Raw genomic sequence first — 10,813 nt, 5'->3', positions numbered from 1 at the left:
ATGTATCTTAGTTGTATAAGTTAATTTTTCTATGATAATTGCCCTTGTTAGCTTAGCATACAATAAGGAAAGGCAGACTTTTTCATTATCAGACCAACTGTAAACTACATACTTACGGGTAAGGAATTTAACTTCTTAAGGCCTTAGTTGTAAGTAAAATTTATGTAATATCAAATAATTCACTGGTTTATTATAAAGACACTTTCAAAAATAAATCCATGCATTTCAATTAAATAGACCATGAATTTCACAAATTGATAATTTAAGCCCTATAATATATTAACTATATGAATATAACTATATATTTCATTAAAAAGATATATATAAAATAAAGGTAAATTGAGCCCTGTAGAATGGTAATTTAATAAAATTATATAGTAATCCACCCGTAGGTTATACTCATATTATTCTGTGTAATAAAGAAAAGGTTAAGTGTGAAGCAAAATGTACAAGATACAAACAACTAAGAAGGCAAACTATATATTTGAAAACACAGTTGTGGTTCATGGCCAATTATTTCATATCTCTAAGAGAATTTTTTAATTGCATACAAAGGGTAAATTTAATTACCATACAAACGTTTGAAACTCTCTGATATAATAAATCCCTTAGGATCACATGTCAATTAAACAGATTTCCTTCTCTTTCCAAATACATTATTGATCAGTTTGGCCATGGATTTAGATCCACTGGGTCTTCTCTTTTCTTTGAGTTTGAAGTTTGTCAGGATGCCCTTGATAATTCTGATAAACATCATTTCCACCTCCAGAGATTGCTCTGCTGCAGACAGTTCACAGAATTGGCACCGGTTATCCAATGCCAGTTTTTGCCCTTCTTCCCAGCCAACCTCTCGCACATGACAGAGATCTTGCTTGTTACCCACCAAAAGCACAGCTGATTCCACAGCTCTGAAACACAGATACACAATTCTTTGACAAGACTGTTTTAAAAATTCTTTTTTTTTTATTAAGTAGGTTTATATCAAAAAGAATTATGGACCAAAAGAAAGAATACTGTGTGTGTATGTGTGTTATTTGTGGTCATATATGTGTGTATCTCATTTACTTACAAAAATTATTTTAGATAAAATGTAGTAAATGACACAGAAGCAACAAAGCTCTTAAAGCAAAACATTTGAAGTGGTACAAACTTATTCCTGGAATTATGGCTCTGTTTACTAAAAAGACATGATTGTAACATTTTCCACTTTCAATTCCCTTATATGTAAAAAAAAAAAAAAAAAAAAAAAAGGTAAAATAGTCCTCGTCACACAGAATGCTCACAGAGGTTAAATGAAGATGTGTATAAAAATCTAGCCCAGTGCCAGGCAATAAAGTATGCTTACTAAGTATTATCTTTCATTTCCTTATCAACTGAAAGAGAGGGACTAACTAATGCCTCTTTACTAATTCAATACTTGTTGCTGTTTGTTAATATTCATTACAGCATACTTTAAAGAAAATTTTACAGTCTCTTGACCTTGTACAATTTTTCTGTTTATTGAAGAAATATATCGCTTTGGTAAGGTAATGTCTTTGGCAAATATCAATATAGTCTCCTCAGTTACAGTGTAACATTCCTAAAGCAAAGTTTCATTTGAAGAATACAGTAAGGCTACTAGGTCTTAAATGACATGGAACTCTGCCAAGATATCGCCTATAGGGAAGAAATGGGAAAATGAAAACAGTCTTCAGGCTGGTTTCATTCACATGACAGTGTGAGCCGTAAGGGAAAAAGCACTGTATGTGTTGGATTTTGAGGGCACTAAGAGTATCTTTTTCTATAGAGTTCAGAAAATTATTGTGAAGAATTAATGGGGAAGAATAAATGAAACATTTTCAATGGTGAATCACAAATATCAGATGTAATTTTATAAAACAATGCCATAATTTTGCTTTTTATCTACAGATAAGATACTCTAGTTTACCTAGAGATTGAGAACTGGAAAAACTCAAAAATTATTTGGTCGATACATTAAAAAGTTTGCCTGAAAAATATCAAATATAGGGATTTTTAAAATATACTTTTTTGCCTATTCGTGAGTGATTCTTTTGATTTGTAAGAATAGAAAGTAGTTTTAATTACTTTCCCTTACCTAAGTTATGGTGCTTAAATATAAGGCATTTAGCACTTGAAACAATAGAGGTCCCTCAAAATCAATAATATTATAGGAAATCAGAGCTATGAGGTACCTTAGTAAAATCACATTCTTTTCCCCTACCGTGTTTCCATCAGTTTTATAGTCAGAAAAAGGAGGTCTAGAGATTAAAGGGTTTACCCAAGGTCAATCAGATATAAACAAGAATTTAGATCAAATGACTCTAGGGAAATATAACATCAATTATTATCTGATTATTTCTTGATAGTAGGCATTTAAAATAGATATAAAAAGCACAGGTACCAATTTTCAGGAATAATATTGTGCTTTTTTGCTTCCCAGATTAGAATGCTATTTTAGATTTTAAGGGCAAATCTGGTTACGATCACAAAGAATCCCTTATACCAGCAGGTTAAACAAAAATAAATATTTTAAATGGAAAGGCTAAAACAATTTTTAAAAAAAGGAAAACTAAAATGGGAAATTCATAGGTTTAAATTTATATCTACTAATGCAAAATTAGTTTAAGGCACAGTTATGTTTTCCTTCATAGTCACTTGTGTCAAGACATTAGCAATCGGGAGTCGTTGATCAGCTCTTTGTTTTAGGAGGTGAAATGGAGAAAAAGGTACTCTCATACTTAGAATCTGTAACAGTTTGATTATTCAGTCTATTTTGCTTTGATTGATTGAACAGCTCAATGACTAGGAATTGGATGCCAAGTGTAATAAATCTGGATTTATTTAGTAGCCTTCACATTTTTTGTGGGAGTGAAAAAGAAAGGTGGAAAGGGAACTATCTGTGTACAGAGGACCATTATTTTGCAAGTGAATGTCATGTTAACAATAGAAGCTGTCTTGTAAAATAGCCATTTACTCGGGGCAAGTAACTGTTTATGTCAGCCAGGATATAAAGTATTCTCATCTTATTCCTTTTACTACATGTGTAACTCCTGTGGAATGGAAGGTGGATTGTTCAGGGCTGTTAAATTTTGTAATTGGAAGCCTGTATTAAACTCTTCCTAATGATGCTTACAGCTCTATGATGATTTACTAAAAAGAAAGGAGAGAGGAAAGAAAAATACCTCACCTTTTACAATGACTAGTCTGTGGCTCCCGAATTCTGTAGATTAGTGCTTTTGCAAAAGCAAACGAAGACCTGTCACTGATGTCATACACAATAACAAACCCATCTGCCCAATGCAGCTCACTTGTGAGGGAAAATTTTGCTTTCTGTGGCTGAAAATAAATGAAGCACGTTGAAAGTGGTGGGATCTGATCCCTGTATTTTACCTGTTAGACAGTTAATTAATGGAGACCCATTTCACCTGGAAGAGAATTCAGTAAGCCAAATACTGATATTTTCTAAAATGTAGTCTCTGTTTCTTTTTTATCATCCTCTTTCTTTAAACAAAAGTGATTAAATTTTAAAAAATAAAGAACTATAATAAAGTTATATCCAAAATCAATATCCACATATATGTTTGAAAAGAGATGATATTTTCTATCCTTATTAGTAAATGGAATATGTTTTGATTTTTGGTACTAGATTTAAATCAGTAAAAAAAAAAACCAGTATTCATAAGGTTTAGCTAAAAAGATTTGAGGGATATCTTCTTCAAATCATAATTGAAAACATATTTTGTTGTACTTACCTGAGAACAAGAGTCGTATATTTCTAGATTCAATTGCTTCCCTTCCAAATACAAATGCTTTTTATAGATAGGTTCTGAAAAATATGCATATACTCATTGTCAGTATGGAAATCCTCCAGAGTTTAAAAAATGGCCTTATATTTGGATCACAGTCCTGCAAAGTCAACCAGTCATATTTTAATTGAGTACTACAGTAGCTCTTCTTTATTTCTAGTGGTCAAAAAAACATATATTTGCTAATGTATATTTCTTACAAATGAACTTTACCACTATACCTATTCACCTACATGTTTTTCTGCCTATATACTTATCTTCCATTCTATTACTATGGATGAATTATCTGTGTTTCTATCTAAGGCCAGTCCATTCACTATGAACTATTTCCTCTGACCTGCTGAAAGACATGGCTCCAACAAGTCTACCTCCCTCTTCTGCATCACAAAATGTTCCTCTTTATTATATCATTACTAGCAGCTGAATTTCTCCTAACTTAACAACCCTTTGGATCCCAACTATTGCTCTATTTCTCTGTTGGCCTTTTGATAAATATCTATACTCCCTGTGTCCAAATTCTCTCCTTCCATGACCTTCAAATTATTACAATCAGGCTTTAATTCCAATTACGTGACTAAAACTGTTCTTATCAGGGTTATGGTTTTAGACTCAGTGGAAAGTTATTGATCTTACCTGCCCTGTCAGTAGTATTAGTATAGTTGATCACATCTACCTCCTACCTCCATGTGAAAAATGTTTTTTTCACATGGTTTTCAAGGCAACATACTCTCCTGGGTTTTTTCTTTATTCCATATTGCTTTGTATTAATCTTTTTTATTTGTCCCACAATATCTTCTCTCACTCCAACTGTGATTCTAGTTTATGGATTTCTTCTCTATCTACACTTACTCCCTTGCTAATCTCATCCAGTCAGAGTCTTTATGTAACAATTATTGCTGATAAACCCATTTCTGTAGTCTGGACCTCTTCCCTGGACTCTAGACATCTACCACCACTGGGTGCCTCCATTTAGATACCTGATGGACATCTCAACCTTAACATGCTTAATAAGGAACCTCTGATCTCCCCGCAAAGACTGCATATCCCACAAGTTTCCATTTCATTAAATGACATATCCATAACTAGTCTCACAGGTTAAAAGCCTCAAGGGCATCCCTGATTCTTTCTTTCTCTTACATCTTATATTTATTCTATTAAAAATTCATTTTTACTCTATCTTCAAAGAATATTTTGAATTTGTCTGCTTCTCATCACCTCCTTTGCTCACACTCTGGTCCAAGCTATCATTACTTTTGCCTGTATTATTAGAAAACCTCCTAACTCAGCTCTTTGCTTTATCCCTCCCCTAACTCCCTTCTTGCTCTCAGTTTATTCTCAATCCAGGAGCAAAAACCAATTTGTAGACAGATCATGTCACTTGCCTGATCAAATCTCTCCAATCTCCCCATCTCACTTGGATAAACCTAAGCTTTTAAAATGCCTGAGAATTTCCCTAGTTATCTAGTCTCCCATGACCCCTATGATCTCAGTAGACCTCTTTGGCTATTGTCTCCCACATTCCTCCACTGAAGCTACACAGTCCTCCATACCATTCCTCACATTTTTCAGAAAGTTCCTTCCTCTGAACTTCGGCAACTGTTTCTTCTACCTGGAATGTAACTGTCCAAATATCTTCATGGCTCAGTTTTTATCACCTGCGGGTCTGTTCAAATGTCTCCATCTCAGCCAGGTCTACCCTGACTACCCTATTTTAAATGACCACACACCACTCCCCTATGCTTTCTTTTCCTTCATAACATTGATCATCATAAGACATTATATATATATATATATATATATATATATATGTAGATATGTAGATATATATATATATGTATAGATATAGATAGATAAATGCATTTTTAATTAGCTGACCCTTCCCTCCAGAATGTAAATCTTATGAAGGCTCAGATATTTGATCATTACTATAGCCTCTTTACCTAGAAGAGTACCTGCCACATGACAGGTATTCAATAAATATTTGTTGAATGAACGAAGGACTTCGTTTCTGTAACTGTCCCTCCAGTGTTTTAATACAAGACCTACCTCTCTCCAAAATTGCATACTGACACAAAATCATGACCCATTCTGGCAAATACTCTGTAACCTGTGGTTAGCAAAATGTAGTGGACATTTGGGAAAGCCGACTTTAGGAGGTTAGGGATGAATTTTTAAATCCTTCTAGGTTACATTTAATGAAATTTGTTAGTGTTTCATTAAATCTTAAAATGTCTTCAGACAGTTTATTCTAAACTTTATAAGCTTACTACTGTGAACCATATACTGTCCTTCTAAGACATTTTAAAATACTCACTCTCAAAACTCAAAAACTGCCAACAGGGGTCACCAGCTCTTAACTTTTTAAAAGTTTATTATTTTCCCCTTCTAGTCCTCATTTACAAATGGGGTCATTTTTTTGCTAATTAATCCTCATGTGGTGGTGAATTTTGCTCATTTTTTTTTGTCTTTAAGAATGTCTCTAGGTCTTATATTTTTAATAGAGATGTAACAGCCAGAAACGTGTACATTTCATTTGCTTATTTATCTATTGATATATCTATATATCTATTGATATATCTTATAAAAGATTAAGATGATGTTTTTATTTTGTTGTTGCTGTTACTGCTTTTTGTGTGTGTTCTTTTATTTATGTTTTGTTTTATAGTTTTAGAACATTTTCTCATGTCTGACTCCTAGTTTGTGTGTTACCTTTTTTGACTGAGGTTGCTGACCTGAGAAATGAAACAATAAGAATTTCTCTTCCTATGTATTTCTTCTCTCTATAATCAGTTTTCAAGTGCTTGCCCTAAAACATTTGGCAAATGGCATATGGACTGAAATACTATGTGGGCTACACGTAGGAAACAATGCAATACTTTAAAGTTATTTTCTAAAATACTCTAATAATGCTATATCATAAATGAATGCTAAAGATTTTTGTTGTTTATTTCTCATGAAAACACTTCCAATCATAACTTATTCTTACTCTAAATAAGTATTATTGAACAAAAGAATAATTTCCCTTTCTCCCAATTCTCATATTTCTTAAAATCTTTGTTCTTATTTTAAAAACCCTCAAAACCTTTCCCCACCACACCTTCAGTCAGGTAAGATATTAGTAGCATTATATAGATTAATTGCTGAGCCAAAAATATATTCAAACCTCTGGCAAAATTCCCTGCTTGTTATTAATTCCCCACTGTGGCATTTCCCATATGTCATGCTAATTCTGATCAAAATAACAGAAATTTACAGTAGAGTTAGTGAAATGATCCTAAGATTATATCAAGGTGCCCTGGCATCTGTTTTAGAATTTCTCTGAAACTTACATAAGCAACCTAGCTAATTATGATATGATCTTTAATCATAGCATAATTTTCCAGTTATTGTCACATGCTTTTGCAATAAAAATAAGCATTTATTTTGTAGTTACTTGTGCTTTTATAATTAATTTGTCTTTATTTTTCAACAGATGTTGCTTTAATTTCAAATTGTTTCAAATTGCTTACAAAAAATCCACACTCGCGTGCTCTACAACACTTGGCACAGGCGGCAGGTCCCAGTTTTAATGTTTTTCTAGTTCTAGACTGAAACCAACTGGATTTCTAATCCATTTTATTTAACATCAAATTGGATAACTTTTTATCATAAAAGAACAATTAATTCAAATACTTATTTGGGCTTTTCTAACCAGAACCCATGAATAAATAAATTGCTTAAAAGTGCAAAAATGGGGAACTTCCCTGGTGGTGCAGTGGTTAAGAATCCGCCTGCCAATTCAGGAGACACGGGTTCGAGCCCTGTTCCAGGAAGACCCCACATGCCTCAGAGCGACTAAGCCCGTGAGCCACAACTACTGAGCCCGAGTGCCACAACTACTGAAGCCCGCATGCCTAGAGCACATGCTCTGCCGCAAGAGAAGCCACCGCAATGAGAAGCCTGCGCACTGCAAAGAAGTGTAGCTCCCACTGACGGCAGCTAGAGAAAACCTGCGTTCAACAACGAAGACCCCACGCAGCCAAAAATAAATAAATAAAATTATTCTTTAAAAAGTGCAAAAATGGAAGATTCTATTAAAATGTTTCTCTGATATTAATTATGATGCTGAAGTTTTAAGGTGAAAAATTCTAAAGTAGTGACTTACCAAAATTAGAAGCATATTCTCCAATAAATCGCTTGGTAAGAAACCTTACTGTAAGGGCTGTAAAACAAAACAAGCTGGATTTGGGGTCTTATCTGTTTTAGGATACAAATAATTTAGTAATGTACATAAGCATCTAGCATCTCCGCTCAAAATTTACTAAGTATTAATGAAGACTTAAAACTTTACTCAATTCTGGTCTAAGAATTTCCACTGTACAGCCGTAAAAATTAGGAGGCTAGAAAGTGATCTCAGTGTGCTGCCCACTCAAATCACTGCGTAAGTAATTTACAAATGCAAAGACACGTAAGACAACTCACCTTTGTAACAGAGACAGATTTCTCATTAAATATGAGATGCAAGAACTATAACATCTCTATATTTTCTTTATAAAATTAATTGTGGCTCCATGGTGCTGCATGCTAATAGTGGCCAGGACGGTCTCAAGCATTTGCAATTGTTTAAAGGAAATAGGGACTTCAAAATGCAGGAAACAGAGGAACGACCTCTAGTGTTGGTTTATCTTATTGCAGCTCCTGGGTCTGGCCCGTTGTTAAGATTCATTAGGCTACGGTGGTTCTATTGGCGGCATGCTTAGTATCATCATAATGTGACCAAAAACAAAACAAAAGAAAACAAAAACATAGCTTCCAAGGTCTGGTCTGGGCACCTCTTGCTCATTTCTGGGCATTTAAAAAGCCATGCCCCTCCAAAGTTTTTCTCACTTTGATAATGTGAAAAAAATGACATTTAAGAAATAATTCATAGGTCTCCACACATCTCTCTCCACCTTTAGTCTCAGGGAAGCAGAATCTTTTCAAGGGCATTGTTTGGCCACTGGTAGGTGTGGAGGCAGGTGTGCTGGAGTGAGAAGTAGGTGGGATAGTGATGGGAGGGATTTCCTGTTATTCCAATGAATTTCAAACATCAGTAGAACAAGATACAAATTAATAATTCAAACAGTTATATTCCTCAACCTGTATATAAATTTTATATACAGGTAATTGCATTACTTGCTTATAAAGCAAAAACTCCTACTTAAAAATAATATATAGTTATATCAAGTTTATATACATAGAGTATGTTATAATGTAATATATATCATGTCAATATATTTCTCACTCTTTATGTACTCTACACCATGCCACAGAAAACAACACCACTTACCAGATTTGCCTGTTCCTTCACCACCCAAGACAGCAAGTTTCACATCATTCATCTTGCTTTTCTGCTCCTTCTTGGTCCCTCCTGACTTCTGGAGATATACTGACTTGAGCCAAGCATGTGTTTTCCAAAATCCTTTTTATTATTGCTGCTCTCATTTCCCTAAGGCCAACTCCACCCCATACCCCTACTATCCAATAATAACTTTAAAAATATTTTCCTAGAGTAGTTTTTAACATGTCTCAAAAGAAAAAAAAAAAACAGTGGACTTACTATTTAGACACAAAGGTTTACTAAGCCAATAGTTAAGAGTTTAACAGAAGCGTAGCTCATCTTCTACTTTCATGTGCCTGGAATCTACCTTCTCCTAGAACCTAGAAAGATGATCTCTCTTCATTAAGAAAGTTTTTAGAGGATGGGTAAACATTCCTGTAAATTTCCTTTGAGTGGATTAATTTTGCTTTTTCTATTAATACCTGAGGCTACATCTTCTTGGGTTTCTCCTGTGAAAGACAAGGGGGAATAAGTTAATTCAATCATGAAAAGAAATGAAAGAAGGGAGAGGATGGCTCTCTTGGATGGATTAGCTCAGGGTTGACAGCAATGCACGTGAATATCCAGCCCATGTTTTTGTGTCATTTGAGGCTCTCAAGGAGAAATATGGGAACCCCAGAGTTTCACCTTTCTAATGTCTTCCTTAGAAAGTAACTTTTCTCTTTCTTTTTAAAAAAGTGTTATACAAATAGACAACAGTAAGATTTCTGGAAAAAAATAATAAAGCAATCAGCCTCATGTTGGTTAAATAGCACTAAACAGGAACATGTCATGTTTCCTTACATAGTACTTTTTTAAAAAGAAAAGAACATTTGGAAGGGGTGTTCTGACATAATTCACTCTTGCTATGAAATAAAAAGGCAAATTTGATATGCACAATTATCACTATTTTATACTTCTTTTCATCAATTGTCACTGCTACTCCAAGTCCCCAAATTATTTTCTTCCCTTTCTTTCTCCCCATTTGTATATGTATAAATATGAAAGTTGAGAAAAGAGTACAATAAAAAAATAGAAGAATTCAACTTTTGTGGACTACATTTTAAGACCCAGGTAAAGAAGTTTCGTTTCCAGGTTGGGTCTATCACAGAAATACATGCTTCTTTAAAATGCATTTATTTAACAAATATTGATTAATTGCCACTCTCTGTTAAAGCTATATTTGGTTTAATTAAATAGATCAACAATTAAGTAATGAATTTTCTCACCTGATGGAGTCTACAGTCTACCAATAGAAAATCGAAACAGAATTACAACAAATATTATCATTGCTAAAATGGGGCTCTGATCAAGTAGATAGAAAGGTCTTCAAAAAGTAGGTAAAGTTTGAAACATGATCAGGACCTACAGAGAGAGGAAGGAAAAAGTGATTGGGGAAGGAAAAGAGGAAGGAAAAAGTGATTGGGGAGATGTGTCTGTTCTAAAAGAAGAAACAGACTCTGTAAAGAAAAAAAGGCAAGAGAGAGTGTATCAGTTTGTGGGATCAACAAGGTAACATCTGAATAACTTAGATTTTTTCCTTTTATTACAAATTATAAAAAAATTTTAAATAAGCTATGTTTTCCCTTTAATCCATGCCACTGTATTAAAGTAACAGAGTGTTTTTTTTAAGGGAGTTTAACAGTTGATTTAGTACACTATGGAATTA

General features: G+C 33.8%; 1 protein-coding gene across 1 annotated transcript; it reads right to left on the bottom strand.

The window, feature by feature from the left end:
• Nucleotides 1-201: 201 nt before the first annotated feature.
• Nucleotides 202-9,285, bottom strand: RERGL (RERG like). Its single transcript, XM_082635617.1, has 5 exons — nt 9,115-9,285; nt 7,951-8,007; nt 3,753-3,826; nt 3,188-3,336; nt 202-908 (listed from the first exon to the last, which is right to left on the bottom strand). The coding sequence occupies exons 1-5, from the start codon at nt 9,164-9,166 to the stop codon at nt 626-628; spliced, it is 615 nt and encodes a 204-aa protein (XP_082491743.1). The 5' UTR covers nt 9,167-9,285; the 3' UTR covers nt 202-625.
• Between the last annotated feature and the right edge of the window lie 1,528 nt (nt 9,286-10,813).

The sequence above is a fragment of the Mesoplodon mirus genome, assembly GCF_964341445.2.
Source record: "Mesoplodon mirus genome assembly, chromosome: 11".
NCBI lineage: Eukaryota > Metazoa > Chordata > Mammalia > Artiodactyla > Ziphiidae > Mesoplodon > Mesoplodon mirus.
This window is presented reverse-complemented; position numbering and strand designations above follow the sequence as displayed.

Coding starts and splice junctions, on each gene's coding strand:
- RERGL (XM_082635617.1), bottom strand. CDS start 9,166: ATGAATGATGTGAAACTTGCTGTCTTGGGTGGTGAAGGAACAGGCAAA. Junction 3,827..7,950: donor AGAATATGCTTCTAATTTTG/GTAAGTCACTAC, acceptor CATATTTTTCAG/AACCTATCTATAAAAAGCAT. Junction 909..3,187: donor CAGACTAGTCATTGTAAAAG/GTGAGGTATTTT, acceptor TCTGTGTTTCAG/AGCTGTGGAATCAGCTGTGC.